General features: G+C 44.1%; 1 protein-coding gene across 1 annotated transcript in view; it reads left to right on the top strand.

Moving 5' to 3' along the window:
• PFDN1 (prefoldin subunit 1) overlaps nt 1–23,289 on the top strand; it is a 36,432-nt gene that overhangs the window by 6,743 nt on the left and 6,400 nt on the right. The window contains exon 3 of the mRNA XM_009890695.1: nt 11,056–11,140. Within this exon, the coding sequence (XP_009888997.1) occupies nt 11,056–11,140 (85 nt within the window). The remainder of the gene's footprint in view (nt 1–11,055; nt 11,141–23,289) is intronic.

Here is a 23,289-nt window from a genome sequence, read left to right as displayed (position 1 = left end):
CATTCCTGCTTTTACTGTGATTTTTAGTTTTGTTTGAAAATGAGACATCATAGATCATTGTAAGCTCTTTCCTGAACCCCTGAAGACAACAGTCGCTACCGCACATAACTCCATACAGCTGCAGTAGCTGCTTTTTTACTTTTTGTGTGTGTATGAGATTGGTGTTCGATTCTGCTGGTGCAGATCACTGCAGAATATGGTAGCTGTACTGTGCTTCCTGCTTACATTTCAAAAAACTCACAAAGAACTGAAGGACATGCAAGGCTTAATCTTTATGGTTCAGTTATTAACTATAGGCCGATCTGTGAAATCCGAGTGGCTTCTTTATCACCCATCTCCTTGGGTAAGGCGCTGCGCCGAGTTTGGCGCTGAAGCCCAGCTGCTGAGAAGCTGACAGGTGCTGCAATACTTAAAGGAATCCCAGAGACAAGCATGTTGCTGTCAGCCTTTGGTCAACATGGTCAACATGTAGTTTATAAGCTTGAAGCTCCTCTGTCTAGCTATTGAAAAAGGGAAGGTTTTATTTTCTGCAATAGGTCTGGTGTTTCTAGTAAGTACAATCAGGCACTGAACTGCAAAGAAAACAAAATTGTTGTGTCCAGATGCTTGCTACTTCACCACTGTCTATGCTGTGTGTTGAAGATGTTGGGAGATCATGCATGAGGAATCAAAGGTGTGACGTGTTCATACGCCATAAGGTTTTCCATCAGCCAATTGTTTTTTATTTCAGATTTTTCTCAATTTTGAACTACTTGCTTCTGTTGCAGCCTGAAGAATGTGCTTCATGGTGTTATTTGTGAGTGGGCCTATGAAAGTTTGCTAAGTTTTTTTAGAGAGCTGTCACAGAAAGCAAATATCAAGCCAATGCACGCAGGGGTAATGCAGTAGTAGTCTGCACAGGCATCTTTGACTCGACCAGTGAAGTATGGGGCAGCAGTTGGTTGTCATCTTCTTCCTAGCTGGTCAGTGTGATTTGTGGTTAACTGCTGACAATAGTGGGATACTGGGAACCTGGACTCCTGCATTTTGTTCCAGCTCAGAAAGGGAGCTTGTTCTCTTGGGCACAGGCTCCTTTTCCAGCTTGACATCTTGTGATTTCTCAAACACCTTCCCCGCTGCCCTTCCCCCACTTAGTTCTTGGTCTTATTCCCGCTGCCCTGAGCTGCTCATTTGTAATCTCCTGGATATCTTGGTCCAGTTATAGCTCTCCTGCCCTGCTGCTATACTGAAACTTCAGAGAAGAAAAGATTTCTATGGCTTGCATGCAAGATGTATGTCTGCCCCGTTCTAGGAAACAGCTGCCTTTCTTTAAAAAATTAGCTTTAGATAGAGAATTGGTGTAGAATGGATGCATCTGATAAGCCAGAGTTTGTCAAATGTATAAGCAGCAGAAAAAAGGGTCTTACAATGAAAAAATAGCTAATTTTAAAAAAAAAAAAGGTGTTACTTAGCCCTACTTGAAATAAACCTGTTGGTTATAGTGTTGCCCCCCCCGTGTGCTTTTTGACAGAAGATTAGTGATACAGCTTTTACTTGATGTTTGTATCCCTTACTTGGAGACTTTTACCTCTCTAGGAACATTTTTCTGTTGGGACTAGGAGTATGACATTCAAACAAATCTGTTCCATTCATCTTTCCTTTACTTTCCTTTATCCCTAACGTTTCCCCTGTCGCTTATCTAGACAACACAGAGGAAGGAGCTACCTGAGTAAATATAAAGGAGATGAAACCTAAACGGAGAAGATAGGGGTCAGAACAGAGGCAAACCACTGCAGTCTGCTGTTGTTGCTAGCAGAGAGAGTTTGATCTGCTGTGATCCAGAGGAAATGTGCTGTCCTATAAATGCCAGAGCCTTCAAGAAGTCTTGCACTTGCAGGGTGGCTGTTGTGGGGAGTGAGGGCCGTAGGAAGGCACCTTCATTTTGTCCCTGCCTCCAGAAAGAGGACATCTGGGGTTTCTTGCAAATGCAGCCTCTCTGTTGCTGCAGTAGTACCTTTGGGTATATGCTAGACAAGTATTAAATATTTTGGGGAGCTTGAACTGCTCCTGCTTTTGTGGCTTGCTGTGCCAAATGACTGTAAAAAAAAAAAAAAAAAAAAAAAAAAAGGAACATGACTGTCTTATTTCTGAAGTTCTCCAAGCACTTAAAATATCACTCTGATATTCTGAAACAGCAATGAACTTGATTTATTTTGATATTTAGTGGATTTAAAGTACTTTCCCCTCATTCCTGAAGTAAATGTTGGAATCAAGGGTTAGAGTCCCTTGGGAAATACTGAGTGCTAGAGCACTCCTTTCAGGATATAGGGCTGTTTCTCTGGTTTAGCGCGGGCACTTAAACTTTCCTGCAGCCAAAGAGGGGAATGGGCAAATCATTGGACCAAAGAAGTACTGGGAGAGTCCCTGTCGTATCCCTCTCTTCCTTGGGGATGCCCTTCCATGCGTGGTGTCAATGGATGTCCAGCCAGCGGGGCAGGGTGCGAGAAGGTACCCAACCCTCAGCCCACAGCTGTTGGGTGGAGGTGCCCAGAGTCAGTCTCTGGTCTGATACGTGTATGTTGACATAATATATAAATATTATGTGGAACAACCTTAATACAAACAAGAAATCTAGGTCTGAGCATCCTTTGACCTAGCTGCCTGTTCAAAGCCTGAAGGAAGGAGGGTTTAATTCACGTCCCCTACATTAAAACACTGAAGTAAAATATGAGGAGACCAATTCTGTGGGATGAGATCACTATTTTACACAAGTTTAACACAGAGACGGAAGAATCAAAGTGCTGAACTCAGGAATGCTACAACTGTTGTCTTGAATTTTTTTGTTTTCTCCAAAACTATTTGCTGAATTAAGAGAATGTTTCAGCCAGTTAAAAAAAAAAAATAGTCAGGCTTTCTGAGAAGAAACGATTTTCCAAAACAACATTCAGCCTTTTCGGTCCCCAAATGCTGATTCTAAAATGTTTGGTTTTACTGATTAGGAGACAACAGTGTGATTGTTATAGTGGTAGCTAATTTAACTCTAGCATCCAGAAATACCTCTTTATTAGTGTTCAGCTTGAATTCTCTTGACTTGGTTATTTTTCCATCCACTTCTGTGATGTTTGCTGTCTTGCTTTCTTTGATGCTTTGTTGTAGCAGGATTTGCAATGTGCAGAAGCCAAGGCTGTGCTATTTAACAACCACAAGGCGATGGTGGGGTCTTCCTCCTCACTTAGCATTTCAAAGTTTTCTTCCTGGGCAAGGCACAAAGCAGTTTTTCTTGCAACTGTGGATGGATTTGTTTTCCGAAAGAGACATATTCTTATTTTTGCCAGTTGTCCTGTATAGGTTCTTAGTGAAGGGCTGCTGCTGAGAAGGGTGAACCTAAGTTTGCCTGTCAGGGTATAGCAGTATCTCCATGTCACTTAATTTACTACTGCAAAATTCAGTTTTCTGATGAAGAGTCTGAAGAAACAGAAGATTTGGCAATAGAAAAAAACTTTTTTAAAATAAAAATTTCATTAGGATTGGTTGACCAGGGTGTTCACACTGATGTTTGCTTCTTTGTGGTTTTCTAGATGTGTATTCATTTGATGTTGTGTTTGGTTTTTTTTTATTTATTTATTTTTTCTTTTTTAAAATGTTCTTCCTTAGGAATGTGTGGGGAATTCCTAAAAATACATGAGACTCTAGAAATGGATCTTCACTTCCCATTATCGGAAAAATTGTTCCTGTTTTCTGCTGCTTGCAACTTTCAAATATGGTACCACCTAGACTGCAGAAAATCTATTTGACGTGCATCTGCTAGAAGGTGTGCTGTAGTCATTTGAGATTCCTTTCCTTAAACAAGCTACAGGTCATCATTGCTACATACTGAAAATTATGTTAAAGCACAATTAGAAGATAAAACCACTAAACCAGGGCTATAGTAAGGAAAAACTACACATGGATATTTCACCTCCATGAACTGCGGTCATGTTTGCACTGTTTTCCCCACATGGTTTGAATCTGAAATGTTATTAATTCCTGTGTGATAGAGAGGAGGCATTTGCTTGCTTTCTTTTCTTTTTTTTTAAATTCCATTTATGTCAATTGAGCCCTCAAAAAGAATTGATGATATTCAGCAGTCCAGAGTACTGTGTTTTTATTTTGGGTTGTGCTATATTTAATATACACTTAGAGGTATATTCCTGCTTTCTTTTTTTAAAGAAACCAAACATGAACAATGGTATAAATCTACCATCTAGTTAAGTGTCTGGCAATGCAGAAACTGCTGTTTGCAAGCTGTGTTACTATCTTGGCTTGAGGTAATATAATATGCTGTAGCTATTGACAGATAAAAAAAAAAAAGTGAAAACTCAATGTAAACATGGCCTGAAGTGCAGGATGGACGTGTTGAGCCAGTCCCTGCAGAGGTTTGAGGAAGCAAACAGTGTGGCACTTCTTGTTCTCTTCCTTTAGCTCCTTAAAGTAAATAGGTTTATGGCTTACAAATGTTCATCTGAGTAAAAGTTACCCTTGTTGTGGCCTACGTAAGCCTCAGTTTGGACTGCTTCCAGTGCCGCTAATCCTGGTTGCTGTGCATGCTCCATCCAGTGCCATCAGGCTGTTTGCACAGGTTCTGCTGCCCACCGGAGATGCTGCCGGCATGCTTCAACCCATACCTCCTTCCCAAACAGCTCCTGGTGCACATCCACCTCTGAGTGCCATAGTAAAATGACACGTGAACTATAAATGGCTGCTCCCGGAATGTATTCATATATAATCCTCCCAATATAAGCTGCAGGATTTGTTTTGATTTAAGGTATGTGCTGCTCTGGCGGGGGAAGGGGGAATAGCTAGGTTTAGCTATATTGAGAGTGACCCATAGAGACGACTGGCCACTAAAATAAAAGCTAACACAGGAAAAGCTTCAACTCATCCGTTCCAACTCCATCTGTTTCTGAACAAGCTCTAGTTAAGGGATATGATCTGTTGAATGGGAAATTCAAAATCGGACTGAAAAATGTGAAACCCTTAGACATGAAGGGTGGCAGCACAAACTATAATTAGTCACGATTTTCCTTTTGTTAAATATTGCTTCCCTGTCTTGTTTGGAACTAGGTAGTTCATCTAGGATGACTAAAACTGGAATTTGCTGGGGTATAAGCAGCGCATGTTATGAACTGTATAGGGAATTGTTTACAGAAGCACAAGCAGACCCGAGGAGAGTGGAAGGGGACTACTGGGTGCTTGCAATTGTGTGCAGCTGGCTCCTGTTCAATCAAGCTAGATTGCTTGGGATCAGCTGGTTGGAAGCCTCTCTCCCACTGGCTTTGAACAGTACTTAAAATGCAGTAATCTCCTGCTGAGAATGCTCAAAGCCTGAACAGCAGTGCAAGTTCAGAATTAAAAAGCATCTTTAAATAGATAAGGGCATGACTGGGCTTAGCCCAACTTTTCTCATGGAGCTATCTAATGAAAACGCTTGGTTTCAAGGAGCAGGATATTCCATGTAAATGACTGTGCTGTGTTATAGCACAGCATGGTAGTTCTTTTAGAAATACAATAAATAAGTTAAAATAATGTTATGGCTTTGCACGAAGCTGATAGTTTTCTTTTCAGTATCTTAAGTTTTTATCAAGAGTTTCCCAAATGCAATGGGAACTGTGAAGCTGAAGTTATAATGACCCTTTGTGTGAGCTGGGAGCCAGGCTGAAAGGACTTTAGATCTGTCATTCATCATTATTCTGTCCAAATAGTACTGGAGCGTCCCTACCTGTAAAATTGTCTGTCTCTGAAATTAGGCAGAGGAAAAGCTAAGGCTTCCCCTGGTACCCTTGTGTGGATTCTTGCAGGTATCTCCATGGACCCAAGTGGGAAGAGTTGCTTTGCAGACTGGCAGGAGGGAGCCGTGGGGCCTGCTGTGTGACTACTTCCCTCCTGGTTTTAATACATTAACACGAACAGCCTCTTGTACCAGCAAGCCGTGCAGGAGAAACACCTGAACTGTGTTCCCTAAACAGAATGGGAGAGGAGAGAGTGCTCTGTCTGGGGCAGATGCCTGCCACCGAAAGCTTCAGGTGTAAAGGTTGAAGTTGGTTGCAGTTGTAAGTAATTGAAAATAGGGGTTCTTAATGGAAAACCTTAACTATGAGCATCACTGGTACTCCACCTTTTAACTTTAATGACTTGTATGTCATAATGAAGAGTGGCGTGTGATGAACAAACATCTCCATAACCTCATTCATTAAGAGGCGAATCTTTCAGTATCTAATATTATGTCTTAAAGTCAAGTAAACAGTACATTTTGGTGCAAACAGACTGAGTTATGGAATTAGTTACACTGTACGAACATCACTTTGTGGGGGGGTGTGTGTGTGACACAAAAGAGCAGACAGATGATGAAGTTGACAACATTGTTGGCCAGCCTGACTAGAGCCTGTAGACCGTTTTGACCAGGGCGTAAGGGAGTGCTGTATAAACACTGATCAAATGGGCACCATATCTAGAAATTTATAATTGGGAAGGGGTAAGAGATCCCCTCAGAAGGAAACAAGCAATGATTCTCAGAGAGAGTATATAAACCGCTTTCCCTGCCTTAGGGAAACAAAACCCCCGATGTGGAGCTAACAGAGGGAGGAAAATAGAAACAAGTGGGAATATTTAGAGTGAGGTTTCTCTTTCAGTTCCCTGGTGCTCTATTTTTGTTCCTTGTATTGCACTTGAGAACCAGCAGTCACCAGGAGACTAGAGCACGTAGGTACAGCCAATTTGCAAACACTTCGCTCTGTCACAGAGATGCTCTTGTTGGCAGCCCAGCTTTGGCTGAATGTAGTTGTCCTCAAGGACCCCAGTCCTTTGTAGCTTTCTTCTCTAATTTTCTTTGTTTTGTTTTGAGTTTTCACGTTTATCTGTGGATGTTGGAAAAATTGCTAAGTATTAGGAATAGGGCAAATCCTGCTCTGTTTTTACTAGCCATTTTCTTTGAAATGGGTGGCTACCTGAGATGTGGTGAACTTGTCTGTTCTGACCCAGATACTTCTGGTGTTACTTAACAACAGTGAAAAAGTTCCTGTGTGAAGAGGTTGCTAAGCTTTTTAATTGCCTCTGTGGTGCTGAACATTTTTCTGAATCATTGTTTCATGTTTGATAGTGCAGGTGTTGTGTTTGACAGATCTGTTAGTGTGTGTTGTGACGCTTCACCAAAAGAAAGCAGACTTCAAGAAATGAACTTGCTTATCTGGAAGAGGATTTGGTTTGCTGCTTGTCTTCTGTGGACTATCAATACTTAAAAGCCATCCCAGTTCAGTGTACAAACTCTTAGAGCTTGGAGCCTCCTATGGTGGACTCTGGCAGAGCATTCTGTGGAGGTAGCTCTTTGGTGCTGATCTGCACCAAGGGGTTGGTGTTAGCCATGTCATCTGCCAGACTGTGCGTCACAGAGCAGAAAGTGGCTCCTCAGCTCTGTAATGCAGTGACTCTGATGTGGGGCCAGTTCTCAGCTATAGGTGTACCTCCAGGCAGTGAATGAAGTTCATGTGTTTAAAAGACTTGTTCACAAACTCACTCAGGGAAGAACTAAGTCCTGAGAACCTCCCATGGTTCTTCCATGAGCTTAAAAATTAATAAACAAATTAATCTCATTTAACTAAAACCAGGCAGCAGAATGACAATTTCTCCAGCTTGGTGAGGGGAAAAAAAAAACAACCCCAAACCATCAAGTCGGTGTTTTACTTAGGGTAATTGGAAGAATGAAATCCAGATTAAATTTAAACTCTGGTTTATTACAAGTGCCCTTCAGCACCTCTTACCTAACGAGCAGAACAAGCTTCTACTTTTTCCAAGTGCTGCCGTAAACAACATTGTTTCCTTAGGTAAAAAGTTTTGGCCAAGGTCTCTGTAATGTGGGTATCCCAAGCTAGAAGCTAAAACACTGATGAGTTTTTTTGAGTCCTCCTTATGTTGGGAAGTGAAGCCACAGATTTAAATAATTAACTGTGGGTGTGAATTTATAGCTTCAACTTTCAGAAAACTGTCCTTTGACAGCTTACACCTGTGCTCTTTAGGCTGAGGGCTTGATGGTCTTGTGGCAGGGAATTAAAATGGGTGGTTTGAACCCGGTACTGGTGAAGACCTTCTGAAGGATGCTGCTGGCCAAGTCAGGCACACTTGATCTGCTTCTGAGCCAGTGTGTGAATGGACACAGGTTCCAGCCCATGGTTTTATGGCAAATAAAATTGGGGTGGTTGTATTTGTGTCCAGCTGCCTGCATAAGTCTCGTCAGTGCTAACTTCGGCTATCCAATTTTAATTTGCTGTCGCATATCTGCCAGAGCATTACAGGAGGGTGGGAGGGAGGATATTTTCCCCGATGACTGCTGTTGACATTTGCAGAATAGAAGTGAAGTCAGCCACTTGTTTGTTCAGTGCTTTTAGTGCCCATAGTGGTTCTCAGCCAGTCAGGATTGCTCAGTGCCTGGAGCCCAGCAGGGACAATCCCAGCTGCAGCATGGGGAAAATTGATCAAGCTGTGCTGGTGTTTAACTTTTTTTCTTAGTCTAGGGGCATCAGTGAAACCAAAATGATGCATCTTGCTATATAATTTGGGGAAGCAAATGAGAAGGTATTCTCTTGTTCTTTGCTGCCTCCACAGAAAAAGGAAATAATTAAGGAAACGTTCATATGTGCACACAGGCTCAGGGAAGCTGTGACATGGGAAAGGACTGATGGCTTTGTTTACTGAGGGCATCTTGCAGCTCTGATTTTTCACTAATAGCAGCTACTGCAGAAGCAAGACAAAATTTTAGTCTTCACTCCAAAATCTATAGGGTGTTTGTGTGAAGGTTGATGTTTGTTTCTTCTGGTATTGCAGGCTCAAGGTAAGAGCGTCAGAATGACGTGGTTGCTGGTGGTCCTGAAAAGTAGTCTGTCTGTCTGGATCCAGGCTCTGCATCTAATAGCAATGTAAATAACTTCTCTTTCCTAGAAGGGTGGTCATGGACTTGATTTTCATGAGACTGAGCACAACCTGCATTTTATTTCAGCAGGCTGGTGTGTGCTGGGGCCTGAAAACACTGTGTGAAAGTGGATTGTGGGGGCACCTAATGGGAAAAGGGGGGATTGAGGGGATAAAGAGAGTATGAGTGAGCTGTGCTGTAAAGAACAGGAGCAGATATAGAACAAAGATGACACCAGTAATAAGCACAAGCTGAGACTGGGAAGAAACGAGGAGAGATTTGAGAAAATTGCAACGTAAAAGATGTAGCAAAAGTTTCCATAGAAAAGTGGAGATGAAGCGGTACAAGGGAGAGAAGTGGGAGGAGGAGGAATTGATTGCTAAGCAGAGTTAATAGCAGCACCAAAGAAAGTTTTAATTGGAAACCTGTTATAATTAACCACAGTTCTGCTCCCATGCATTTCAGGAATGCATGTGGCAAGTAGTTTTCCTTTTGGCTGTTGTGTTGCTGATACAGAGTATGCTGGGTTTCAAGAGAAGTGGCAGATCCGCATTTGTGTTTACCAGGCCCTGAGCAAACACGTTAATAATGTCATTTGTCATGGGAGATGGCACTACCAACTGATTACAGATTTTTCTGTAGCAGACAGGGAATGCACTCTTATTCTGCCCTGTCTAAAGCTGCTCATTTTAACTGTTCAAGCATGAGCTCTTGTCACCTGGCAAGAAGACATTGACCCTAGTTGGTGCTGGAGAGAGACCTTGACCTCGTTGGTATGGCATGTGGAGGCTCCTTCTAAATCCCCTGTGGGACTTTCTAAGTAGGGGTGGGACAAATCTGCAGCTTGTACATTGATGTCTGCAAGGATGAAAAACAACCATGGAGAGTTCCTAAAGTTCGCTTGAACTTAGTTGTCCTTTACCTCTTTGTGAGATGCCAGTGCCACATGCTGGAGAGCTGCTTTGGATGCTGGTGCTGCTTCAGAGGCTCTTCTGAGCAAGTCAGGCAGCTTTTTGCATGCTGGAGAGCAGGATTGCTATAACTGACATGTTATGGATACATCTTTCAAATCCCTTTGGTAATTAAAAGGCAGAACAGGTGGAAACCAGTGCCTTCAATTTCAGTTGAAAATGACCACTTCCCATCCCACAGAAAACCCCTCTGAATGTAGAAAGCATGGGAATTTGGAGGTCAATGAGGGTTAAAGCCAAGCCCTGAGCAGTGGGAGCTGTGAAAGCTCAAGTAAGGGCAGGTGTACCGTAGCTCTGTGTTTCTGGTGGAAGCACCTGGCTCTGTATCATCAAAACACAGAATGGTTTGGGTTGGAAGGAACCATCACAGATCACCCAGTCCAACCCTCCTGGTCTGGGCAGGGACACCTCCCACTAGATCAGGTTGCTCAAAGCCCCATCCAACCTCAAGGGATGAGGCATCCACAGCTTCTCTGGGCAACCTTGGCCAGTGTCTCACCACCCTCGCAGTAAAACATTTCTTCCCTATGTCCAATCTAGCCCTGCCCTCTTTCAGTTTAAAACCATTGCCCCTGGTCCTGTCACTACCCGCCCTAGTGAAAAGTCTCTCCCTGTCTTTCTTATAAGCCTTTATATATATGTCTTTATATATTGACAGGCTGCAGTATGGTGTCCATGGGGCCTTCTCGAGGCTGAACAACCTCAACTCTCTCAGCCTTTCTCAGTAGAAAGCTTTGTTTTTATTATGCAGGTTTGTTTAGCTTGTGAGCACTAAAATGGCTTTTACTGTTGAAAGAGGCTTCCTTGGCTATATGCCATTAACTGATTTAGATCCCTTTGAAGGGAATGTGCTGACAGACTCCCCTTGCTAGCTCTGTGCAAGAACTGCTTTCAGATGATTCAAGGACACTCAATGATAGAGGGAGATCTGTGCGCCTCCATTTTCTTTCTCCCAAATCCTGGGTGAGACTAGTGAGCAAGCCTTTGAGGCCAGCTCAGTGGTTTGTGTGAGCTATCATAGCAATTTCTCCTGCCTCTGTCCAGAACATGCAGGTTGAGGATGAATACTTTGCAGAGGTCACTGTAGTTTAACTTGGTGTGCAGCTAGGTGTACCACAGATGTAAAAAGTATCCAACGGTTGTCTGTCTCTTCTTTTTCACTTTCAGGTTTATTCTTCAGTCTAAAGGAGTGATTCACAATCAGCTTTTAGAAAAACAGAGAGTAGCTGAAGAGAAAATTAAGGAATTAGAGGTAAGTTTTTGGTAGGTAACGATGATGAAAGTAGAACACTGAAGGACAACAAGATGCTGTTTGCCAAATCCCTTGTTTTTGTCTGGTACTTTTCATTCCAAAGGATTGTAACTAGGTGAAACATAGCACCTGTAAGAAGTAACCTACAAGTAATTCATGTCACTTGGTTTCTTTGCTAGATCTACAACCCCGGTAGAGATTGACTGTTCCCTTTGTGTCCTGAGATGAAAACTGGGGGTGAGGGATTCAGATAAGATTAGTAGGAGCAAGGTTTAAAACTAGAAAAAGGATGTTTGCGTGGTTATTTGTAGCAAATAGGTGATGTGAAACTTTGCCAGTGCCGCGGATATTAAAAGTTTACACTGGCTCAGGACAATTGCACAAATTCATGGAAGAGAAATCCATTGAGAATTACCAAATATGTAGAAATGGCATCCTGCTCAGGAAGTCCCTGAGCTAAAAATGTCTGGAGGCTGGGAAAGTATGAGGAGGAAGTACCGTACACGCCTGCCCTGTCCTTACACTCTGCCCTAGGCATCTACTTGTGGCTGCTGTTGAAGACCAGATCTATGGGGAGATGAGACTTTGTTTTGACAATGTAGTCAGAGCACTTCTGTGTTCTTATGTTTATCTGGTTGGAGTATTCAAGGCAGAGAAGAATATCTAGGAAATATAAAGTAGTGTCTCCACAAGCTCCAGCGTTCAAACAAGTTATCTAGTGAATCTTGACTGTCTTCTGGTGGCTACATGTACAGCTTACAGTTCTTTGGAGAAGATGTTCACAATGTACTTTTCCAAGGGCATTAGTGTTTTGGTTTTTTTTCTTATTGCCCCTAAAATATAATTAATACAACCCCCTGTTCCTTGGGTGTTGGGGAATGACAGAGAAAGCAAAGACTAAATTAAGTCAAGCTGCTTATCTCATCTGTTAGTGTTTTGGAGAGAGTGGAGACCAGCTAAGTAGAGACAAGCAGGAACGGGAAGTCAGTGCTAAAACCTACTCAGACCTGTGCAGTTCTGTCTCTGTTGTCTCTTACTTACACTAAAGTAGAAGTAGAGTTTGTATTTTTTTTTTATTTCCTTCTTAAAACTCAGTGTGCCTGGGGAGCTGTAGGGCAAGCGCATCACCATATGTTGTGTTATTGGTCACAGAAAACACTCCAGGCACTAAGGGATTTTGTGTTTCTGGCCATGAGAACTTTTTCTGCACAGGGAAAACAAGTATTCTGTGGCCAGGCTATATATTTAAGGGGGTGTTAACGCATACAAGACACAGTCGTTTTTATGGTTATGTGATAAGAGTGTATCTTGGCTACAGTGGAGCCATCCCAGATGCCAGTGGCTTTGCGCAAAGACATCCCTGCCACTGGGGTTGTAGAGCTTCATAGCAGCATGTCTGGACTGAGAAGTGATTGGAGCCTGGTTGACAGCTTCTGTTTATAACCTGCCCATTGGGTCCCTTACTGCCAGGTCCATCGGGCTGTGGTCAGTTTTTTGGCTACTATGCCTTTCAGCTGTGCATCTTGATTTTTTCCTGTTGCTGGTGGGGAATAATCTTACCTCCTGAACTTTCCAGTTGCTGAGTTCGGCAGAATGGATGGAATTCCCCCCAAATTATAACTGTTCGTACACAGAGCCTTAGAACTGGCTGCTTTGCAGATGTGTTTTTCTGCTTCGTAGCTCCCTGTTGGTTGAGTCTCTGGTTATGGCCACTGAATTGAAGTTCCCAGCAATGGTGATTGTCTCAAAAGGTGGTGGGGGTGGAGAGGTGGTTGCCACATGGATTGGTTTCTCTTTTTAACCATGGATAGTAGGGCTCAGATTGCCAAAACTTTTTTAAACAGTTTGTTTTAAGTGAACATTCAAGTCTGTCTTTTAACTACTGTGCTTCCGGCTGGCCGGCAGTTCTGTGAAAAAGAGGACAAGCTCTTAGACTAACTGCTGGAAACTGAGATTTTGGGGAAAATACCTGAGTCCAAGTCGGAGAGCACTTATCACAGGAGTAGGGGATTTCACTCTCCTGAAAACAAGTCGTGACAGAAGCAGGAAAGAATGTGAAACTTTGTGACCTTGTGCTTCCACTGCATCATTGTAAAATAAATATCAAACCAAGATAGGTTAAAACTTCCCTCCATCCATTATTAGAACTGGAAGGATTTTAAAGCTTAGGTTTATATTTTACATTGTTAACTACCTTATTATTTAATCACATTTCTTACTTTGCATAGTTGAATCAAGCTGGTCAGAGTAATCCTCCAGTATCCATACGGTGTGACTGGTCTGTTTACTCATGTAGTGTGAGCTTGAAACAATTATGCCTTGCTATTATGATGCTATTTTTAAGGTATTGTGAAATGTGTGTTTTTGATACAAGTGTGAATTTGAGAAATGCTCTTGCTGCTAGTTTGGTGCTGTTTGCAGAGGGCTGGGTTCATGGCTGAGCTCTTCTGTAAATCTATCCAGCTGGACAGCAAGGAGAGCTCCCGAGTGCTGATTGTGAAGGTGTGGGCTTTAACCTGCTTCAGAGGTGTGAGCTGGATTTTCTGACATTCACAGCTGTCAGACTGAACTTTAAAAACAGTGAGGGGTTTTGCGTCTGGTTTGAAAGCTTCTTTTCTCCCTCCTCTGATAATGTTCACTGCAACACATGATTGCAGTTATTCCCTTTCCCTCACTCCCATCTCTTGGGTTCCTCTGCTGTTGAAGCACTGCATTGCCTTTTTCAAGGCAGTATCACAAAATTGATGTGATACTGCTGTTTTGGTCCTCCCTGCTGCTCATTGCGTGGCAAAGCAGCAAGGAGAACAAGACCTGTCTTGGTACAGGGCTGTGAAAATAAGGCTTGGCTGGAATACGCATTGGGTGTACTTAGTGAGAGGAACTGTGTTCTGAAAACACCAAAGAGGGTATGGATGTGTAGGAAGGGGCAGATGCATAGCCTGTCAGTTACTCTGTGGAAAAAGCAGGGTAGCTTTACCCTTCTTGTTACAGCTAAGGTATGAATGTGAATATATATATATGTACATATGTAGCATTCTTAACTTCACAACTTGTATATAATCCTTTGGAATCCAAATAGACTGCCCAGGCTTGCTGGCAAAATACACGTCTGCTTAAAAGCTGTGCCAGTGAGGCTTACAGAAACCTGCTTGAATCTTGCAGAGATTGATGGCGTAGGCTCACTCACATGCTGGCATGGGAAGCGTCCTGCTTAGCAGTGGCAATTGGATTTTTCCAGTCCTGATACTATCAAATTTTTGTTGTGTTTCACAGTATGAGGGGTATGTGTTAAATCTATTTTGAAAGCATTCTAAAGGGATGAGCACAGACTCTTTTTAGCTCAGCAATGTTTGTGCAGTATTAGGAGAAAAAGCAAGTAATGTTTTTCTTCCCTTGTTTTTAAGGAAACATGATATGTGAGGGGTGGAACAATGCTTTGTTTCAGGAAATGTTATCCGTTTCCATTGTAGGGCTAGATGGATTCTGTTTTTAAATGTGGCATTTTAAAAAGAACAAACTCTATGATGTTATAAAGACATGGAAAATTGATTCTTCACTAGGGGTGGAGCAAGTGATTATCACTGTGTGTTTTCTCTGATAGCATCTGATAGTCCCCTTCTCTCCTGCTATATTCTGTATGTTTAGTTGTCAGGCGTTGTCAGACTAAATTGCTAAAAATAACAAATAAGGGGGAGGCTCTGCTGGGCAGCTCTGTCTACTGTGTGCCACTGAATTTAGCTCCTTCGTGAAAAGGGCAAAAGCAACCTTGCAGCGTTCTGGTTGAATTGGATTTTGTTTTTAAAGTCTGACCACAACATTGTTGTGTGCTTGTTTCCCAGGCAATTCTTTCACATGCGTACGGGAGACTGAAAGTTCGCTGCTGCGGAGATAAAGGGTTGGTTGTTTTCTTCTTTGTCTGCCTGGAGTAGAAAACGCGACCAGGAAAGCTATACCTAAGTGCTTGATTTCTAATTCAGAAATTCTTCATGTGATTCCTAAAATACCATGTCCAATTGCCTTGTCCCATGCAGAAAACGTCTTTGCTCTCATTCATGATGGAGAAATGAACACCCTGCTCTCAAACCCTGTTGTGCTCCATATTTAAAGTCTTAAGTGGTATTGCAGGGCTCCTTCCTGGTAAAGTTAAAAAGTGGCTTATGGTGACCAGACATCAGAGGTAACAACAGACTTCTTCCCTGGTGCTGCCTGGATGCAAACTTGCTCATGCTGCAGCTTCATTTCTCTAATCTTCTTTCTCTGGGAGCCTTAAAATGGTTTTGCTGCAGCCCTGAGGCATAATGGTGGTGTCCCCCTTCTGGATGAGTTGGCCAGGGCGTCTCTGATGGTTGCCACAACAGTATTTTCATACCCTGTGGGAGCAAAGATTTAAGCCAATGAGATGTGGCTGGATAGAAGTGCTGGAGCCTGGGAGTTCATGTTCTCCAAGCAGGTATGGCTTGGATGGACCTGCTTGGTGTGGCCGCACGCCTCTGACATGCTCCTGCGGCAGCTCTCTGGACGGCCCTTCAGTTTTTATGCTAAAACTGTCACCGTGGAGGCCATTTCTGAGGGTGGCTTTAATGATGTGAAAACAAGTCTCTTGAGATTTGTGGTGCGCTTTGCAGACCACTAAGCGACCATCAGAAAGTAGCAGTTGTTAGGCTGTTCCCAAGTTAGACCAATTTCTACCTGGGATTTACAGCGTAGAAGCTCTTATCCCATGGTTGGCTCAGGATAGGCCAGTGCCCAGGAATGTGTAGTGGGCTTTTTAAATAAACAAGGGAAAACAAGGAATGCTCCTGTTTGCTTTGGAGAGGGGAAGCCTCAAGAATAGCCCTCTGTGCTTTAGCCTGGAGTGGATTTTACTTTGGATGAGTATGCTGTTCTCTCATTCCTTTGCTGGCATACATGCACGTACCGAGGACATGATTTTAAACACATGTTGTCACAGAAGCTGCCCCCTATTTGTAAGTGTATGCATAGACTAGGTCAATCCCTGGCTGGGTTTCAGCCCCATTGGCTTCACAGCCTGGTCTGCTCTAAGGAAGGCTGGTGTGCTTCTGTTGCTTTTGGTCATACAGGAGCCAAGCCAGAACCATCAATGCAACCTTGGGGCTTGGCTGCAAGCATGATTTGCAAACACGTACAAAGCTCCTCTGGCATGGATCATTTGCAGGTTTGGGGCATTGCTGGGAAGTAGGTCGATTTTTATTTTCTTAATTTGCTTGTCCTGGAAGGTGGTGTGTTGTGGGGTTGGTTGGCTTTTGGATTGTTGGTTTGTGTTTTTTTTTCTATTTGTTTCCCCTTCTCCCCTCCCAACTTTACAGTATCTGATCTTTGGGAATTCAGAGTGGTGATATCTCTTTCTTCTCTTGCCCCTGAATCACACCTTGGGGTTTTATTAACTCTCCCTGGCCATCTGTGAGTCAGGAGTCCAGATGTTCTCTGCAGTCAAGAGAAAGACAGTAAATGCTTCCAGAGGGTCACTGTTCCTAGAGGTGATCTTCTCCCTCCACTTTCTGTAGCAGAAGGCTGGACACCTGATGTGGGGACAGGTGGAGTATGGAAGTGAACTTAACATGTAGGATTAACATTTGGGCTTGCATGGACCGTTTAGGAGGAAGCTGTGAGAGCTCCACAAATTATGGAGATTGGTGTGGAAGTGAGCTGCAGACCCTCATCAGGACCCCTGTGAGGACCAGGCCAGGCAATAGCCTTCATCTTGCATGGCTTTCGGTGTCTGAGGCAGCTGCAGGTGTCTGGGCAGGTCCTTCTGGGCGTGGACATTTGGACTTGGTGTCAATCCTGGGAAATGTCTTTCATCTTGACCCTGTCAGCTTGTCATCCAGGCCTGAGTCTGTGCCTTCACTGAGGGCTTGCTTCTGCTTTTCGGATTGCAAAGCCGGAGGCTTAGCTTTCTTTTTGAGGACCTGGGTGGTCCAGCTGCCTGCCTAATCTTGCTGTCAGCTGGGGAGCATCCACAGGCACTCCCATGGGAGAGCCGAGCACAGCCTGCATGGGCAGAGCTGTCAGCATCAGCCTGCTGTCCGCAGAGATGCTTGTTTTGAAGAAGGGAGTAGCCGAAGCTTTTTTTTCTTCTTTTTTTCTTTTTTTTTTTTTTTTCCCCTATAGGTCTGGCTGTCTTACAGAGATGAGAATCTGCATTCTGATTCCTGAGTTTTTTGAAATGAAAAATGCTCCGAGCAATGAGGAAAAATAGGCTTTAAAATAGTAAAATGGTGAGAAGATTGAGAGCATAACGGATGCAGAGCTAACGCTATCAGGACAAAATCATTCTTTATCATAGGGTCATAGAATGGTTTGGATTGGAAGGGACCTTAAAAATTACCTAGTTCCAGCACCCTGTGATGAGCAGGCACACCTTGCACTGGACCAGGCTGCTCAAAGCCCCACGCAGCCTGGTCTTGAACACCTCCAGGGATGGGACAGCCACAGCTTCCCTGGGCAACCTGGGCCAGTGTCTCACCACCCTCACAGTAAAGAAATTCTTCCTAATATCTGATCTAAATCTCCTCTCTTTCGGTTTAAAACCATTCCCCCTCATCCTATCGCTCCAGTCCCTGATCAAGAGTCCCTCCCCAACTTTCCTGTAGCCCCTTTAGGGACTGGAAGGGGCTCTAAGGTCTCCCTGGAGCCTTCTCCTCCCCAGGCTGAACAACCCCAACTCTCTCAGCCTGTCCTCCCAGCAAAGGGGCTCCAGCCCACGGAATCATCTTTGTGGCTTCTTCTGGACCCACTCCAACGGGTCTGTGTCCTTCTTCTGTTGGGGGCCCCAGTGCTGGTGAGAAGAGCCCCCAGAGCAGGGCTTCTTTATGGAGAAGCCCTCTGACATTGGACTGGGGCCATACAAATTTAAGGTAAATACTGGAGGAGCTGGGGCATAGGTAAAGCTGCTGTAATTCTTTCTGTCCCATAAACTAACTCTGTTGATGGTAACATGAGTAACAGGCCTTATTCCTTGCTTTCAAGGCTGTGGTGAATCGCTGACTCTAGCTTATTTCCTTACGTTTAAAGCCTTGCAGTCTGTCTAATTGTCATTTGTCGAAAGTGAGGATAGCAAAAAGATTGTATTCTTATAGCCTAACTTAATGTGTATTTTATGCTGTTTCTCTTTTGCCTGAATCGGATCACCTCTCATCCCAGATAAATGAAAGTTGCTTGTGTGCAGCTAGCACCTTTAAAAGGGAACAGATATTCTTCAGTAATCACAACAAAGGAGGTGTATTTTTTTAAATACTGGTTCTGATTCCTGTGATAGAGTTGTTAGATAAAGATCAAATAAGAATATGTTCTGCTTTGAAAATTGCGTAAGAAGCTTGTCCTATGTTAAGTAGTGCACAAGTCACTGGTTGCAAAACATGACGTTATAATCTTTGAGGCATAGAAAGAAGAAATCATAACATTTAAGAGGGGATTCCCAGCTCTCTGAAAGGGTCTTTCACTGCTTTAGCCTTGGGATGGCTTATAAAAACTTCAACACCTCACCATATTTTTGTAAAGAGTGGTTTTGGGTTATGCTGATTTTGGTGGCATGACATGTATTTATAACATCACATGTGTATGGGCATGCATTTCTAAGGCTGGATCTTTCATTTGGAGCAATCATTCACCGCAACAAGTTTTCAAACTTTCAGATTTTTGCAAGTAGCTGCTTAATTAGTAATTCTTTGTTAGTCTTCTCTGCACTGCAAACTGCAAAGTAAGCACACAATCTAGCTGAGAGGGCAAAGGCTTCATGAAGGGAGAACTGGAATTTGATGACTCTTTTATTTTCACTGTTCCTACCTTTATTTTTAAGTAGATATTGTAGATTTTAGAAGCAGGACAATAATTAACATGGGTGTTGATTGCTTTCTTTTAAATCCTTTTGAAGGTAATTATAGAGATGCTTTCAAAATAAATGTATCCCAGAACTCATTTTAGGATTTGGTTTTGGGTTTGCTCTGATTTAATAAAAAAAAAAAATCGAATGGAAAAAGCTTTTCAAGCATGCTCACATTCCTTTGTAATTCAGGGGAAAGTGAAATGCATTAATAAAAAACCACTTCTGCTGCTGCATCTAAATGGTTTTGTCCATCCAGGAGCCTACATTTAGTCATCTGGGTCTGAAAACGTTGCTTGTTTCCTCTGATTAGCATTAAGCTGCTTTCATGATTACACTGAAATAATTTTAATACAAAGTTGGTAGATAAGTCTGTCTTTGTCATTTTAAACCAGGGTCTGATTCATTGTCAAAGCTCTCCTTTGTGCTTAGGACTGCAGAAGTATCCAAAGCAAAGAGCCGAGCTGGATGTGGGTCCCTTTCCAAATTCCTCCTTGCTTGAGTAATAGTTAGTCACAAAACCAGCGCTGCTGTCCTTGCCTTAGTTACCAGGCCCATGCAGTCACTCCTAGCTGTCCTTTATGCCCAGCAGCTCTAGGAGGGGGGATTATCTGTGTCCGATAAACCTTTGTCCTTCCCCCATCTCCTCCATCTCGCCTAGGGGGAACAGGAAATGATTATTTGGAAAGCGTGCTCCTGCGTGTGGGAGATCTGACCCAGCGCTGAGTCAGCTTTATAAAGCCACACCTTGCTCGCCAGGTATGCGAGGAGGCCGTCATGACTTCCTGCTGGCCTCACTGCCCAGGTCACTCCTCTCGTCTGGCTGTAAATGTGTTCCTAGCGGGCATGTGGCCGCTTTCTGCCATGCGAGGCAGCCAAGTTCAAGGGTGTCTGAATTCAGGGGTGATGCTAGTTAGTTGGGAGTTTACATCATTTTTTTTTTTTCTTCTGATTTGTTGAGTCTTTGAAATTTATGGAAGTAATTTTTCTTTTAAAATGGCCTTGTTTGCCTGGGACTGCAAGAGATGAAAGGTGTGGTATGATTTTGCAAAAGTCGTATTGCTAGGAGGTATTCTGATGAGCCATACTGGGTCTGCAGGACCATGGAAACCAAAGCACCAAATTAGGGAACTTACCATATTTTGCAAGAGGCAGTTTGGTGAGGGACACTTCCGCCAACGCAAAACGTGGGGATTTTCAGAATCTGTGTGAGTTTCCCCCTCCCCAAGTTATCATAGAATGGTTTGGGTTGGAAGGGACCTTAAAGATCATCTAGTTCCAACCCCCTGGCCATGGGCAGGGACACCGTCCACCAGACCAGGTTCTTCAAAACCCCATCCACCCTGGGTTTGAACACCTCCAGGGATGGGACAGCCACAGCTTCCCTGGGCAACCTGGGCCAGTGTCTCACCACCCTCACAGTAAAGAAATTCTTCCTAATATCTGATCTAAGTCTCCTCTCTTTCGGTTTAAAACCATTCCCTCTCATCCTATCATCAAGAGTCCCTCCCCAACTTTCCTGTAGCCCCTTTAGGCACTGGAAGGGGCTCTAAGGTCTCCCTGGAGCCTTCTCCTCCCCAGGCTGAACAACCCCAACTCTCTCAGCCTGTCCTCCCAGCAAAGGGGCTCCAGCCCACGGAATCATCTTTGTGGCTTCTTCTGGACCCACTCCAACGGGTCTGTGTCCTTCTTCTGTTGGGGGCCCCAGTGCTGGTGAGAAGAGCCCCCAGAGCAGGGCTTCTTTATGGAGAAGCCCTCTGACATTGGACTGGGGCCATACAAATTTAAGGTAAATACTGGAGGAGCTGGGGCATAGGTAAAGCTGCTGTAATTCTTTCTGTCCCATAAACTAACTCTGTTGATGGTAACATGAGTAACAGGCCTTATTCCTTGTTGTCCTTCTGCTGTTGGGACCCCCCGAGCTGGAGGCAGCACTGCAGGGGGGTCTCCCCAGAGCAGAGCAGATGGGCAGAATCCCCTCCCTCGCCCTGCTGGCCATGCTGCTGGGGATGCAGCCCAGGATACAGTTGACTTTCTGAGTTGTGAGTGCACATTGCTGGGGCATGTTGAGCTTCTCATCAAACAGCACCCCCAGGTTGGGGCTGCTCTCAATCCATCCTCCACCCAGCCTGTATTTGTGCTTGGGATTGCCCTGACCCAGGTGCAGGACCTTGCACTTGGCCTTGTTGAGCTTCATGAGGTTTTTGCATGGGCCCACCTCTCCAGCCTGTTCAGGTCCCTCTCTGTGTTTGACCTGACTCTGCTGTCGCAAGTCTGGTTAGGGTACAGTATCTGACCTGAATCAATGTGCCTCTGAAAACTGCTCTAATTGTGTAATTTTGCTGAGAAGGGGTGTCCCTAAAGGAATCCTCTGGATTGATAATATATTTCTGCTGCCACCTACTGAAAGGTTCCCAGTCAGCTTGCTTTTGTTGTAGTTAACATCAGGCTAGGCTGCAGGAGTTCATTGGAATAATCCATCATTTCCAGGTCACTAAGAGCAACTGTCTCCACCTCTACTGAAAATGCCATCCTGTGGCTGAGACAACAGGTATGTGCAGTGCGCTCCCAGCTGGGCTGGGGTTTGGGGACAGAAACGCTGCTCTGCAGGCAAGGTTTTCTTGCTGTTACATTGCCCCTCCTTCTCTTGAAGGTGGCCTCCCTTGGTACCAAGTGTGGGAAGCAGCAGCTACTCTTCCAAATTAGCTTTTGCAGGGTATGTTTCTCAGGGTTTCAAGGAGCTACGACAACAATGGGGGAAGCCCTGCTGGTTATGCTGTAGGTAGGATAGATATGTAGTTGAAGGTGGATTTGCACCAGCAGTTTTTTAGCAAGGGCTTCTAAAGATCCTCCTGAGGTGGCAGGTGCGCTCATATGTTTGATGCCTTCTGTTCTTCACTCTAATCCAGGTGGCTTTGAAGTGACGGAGGGTCCCTGTTACCTTCTGGAAAGAATGACTAAGGGAAAACCCAGGGATCTGAATCATCATTTCTCCTTTTAGGTAAATGGCATCATCGTGCTTCTGTCAGCAGCTGTCATCAGAAACCAGCTGGGCTCCCTTCCGATTGCGGCTCACTCACTGTTGAGCAAACTCTGGGCAGCTTCCTGAGAGCAATAACTCTGCTGGGAAAGTCTTGAAGTGTATCTAAATATTTGGTGGTTGCTGTAGCGTGGTAATTCCAAGTGTGTACGTGTGCCACAGTGTTGCCCTGGGTGAGGACCAATGCTGGGTGGACCCATTAGGGCGTAGGACTGCTTGCAGACCCACCCTACCCCACTGCTGGTGCCCACTATTTCAGTTTCTCCTGCAACAGAAGCAGCCGGGTGCTGTTGAGCAGGTCCACCTCTTTCCAGTTTATGGGTTCCAAGTGAAATCCTGTTAAACAGAGCGCACATCCTAGGCACATCATTTTCCCTCATCTCAGGCTGACCAAAATGTTTGCCGTGTCCGTGGTGCATGTGATGACAGCTCGGTGTTGCTGTTCTCCTGCAAGGTGGGATTTGGACAATTCCATCCACCCTAACAGCAGCGGTGGCCTCAAGTGAGGGCAGCTCATGCTGCTGCCTGGCCCCCAGCATGTAGGCAGCACAGCTTGCTTTCCTCTCGGGGGAAGATCCTGCCCTAGACAAGCGTGTGGTCCCAGCTCTATCTCAGGATCTGCTGATCATTTTCCCAAAGAGTGTGCACACAGAACCCTTGAGGAATGCCAAAAATGACCTGGGTTAACTTTGGGAGATACAGAAACTCTCAGCTGGCAGGTTTATTGAGATTGTGTCACAAGACGAGTTGTATCAGGGCTCCTATTTGAGGCACTGCATCATGCCTGAAGACTCTGCAGCATTCCTAGACAAAAGCCTTCTAAGTGCGAGAGTGGGATGCCAGCATCTGGCAGCTGGTAGCCAAGTGTGCTGCAAGCCATGGGGAGGGAGGTGCTCGCTGGGAAGGAACCTGCCAGCTGGTTTCGTCCTCACAAGTTGGATGTAAAACAAGTTTGTAGAAGAACAGTTTAAAAAAAAGAATTAAAAAAAAAAAAAAAGGCTGAAATGAGAAGGCATGTTCTGATACCAGATCCTTAAATTTCCATGGAAACATTTTTGTTTGGGTTTAAGCATATTTGTGTTTGCAGGTCAGAGTTTTGAAGCTCTTTTTCTCTTGCTGAGGTGAAGAGAGAGAAGTGGAATTTGAAGAGCAAAAGGAGTAGACGTTGAATGAGAAACCGCTACTTGAAGCGGGAAATTCACCTGTGAGCACGAGGTGTAATGCAGCATGAATAAACTGTGGCTGCTGTGTATCAGTTTCCTGCTG

Source organism: Charadrius vociferus, unplaced genomic scaffold, assembly GCF_000708025.1.
Source record: "Charadrius vociferus isolate BGI_N301 unplaced genomic scaffold, ASM70802v2 scaffold828, whole genome shotgun sequence".
Lineage (NCBI taxonomy): Eukaryota > Metazoa > Chordata > Aves > Charadriiformes > Charadriidae > Charadrius > Charadrius vociferus.
Note: the sequence above shows the minus strand (reverse complement) of the source record. Positions and strands in the feature narration are given on the sequence as shown.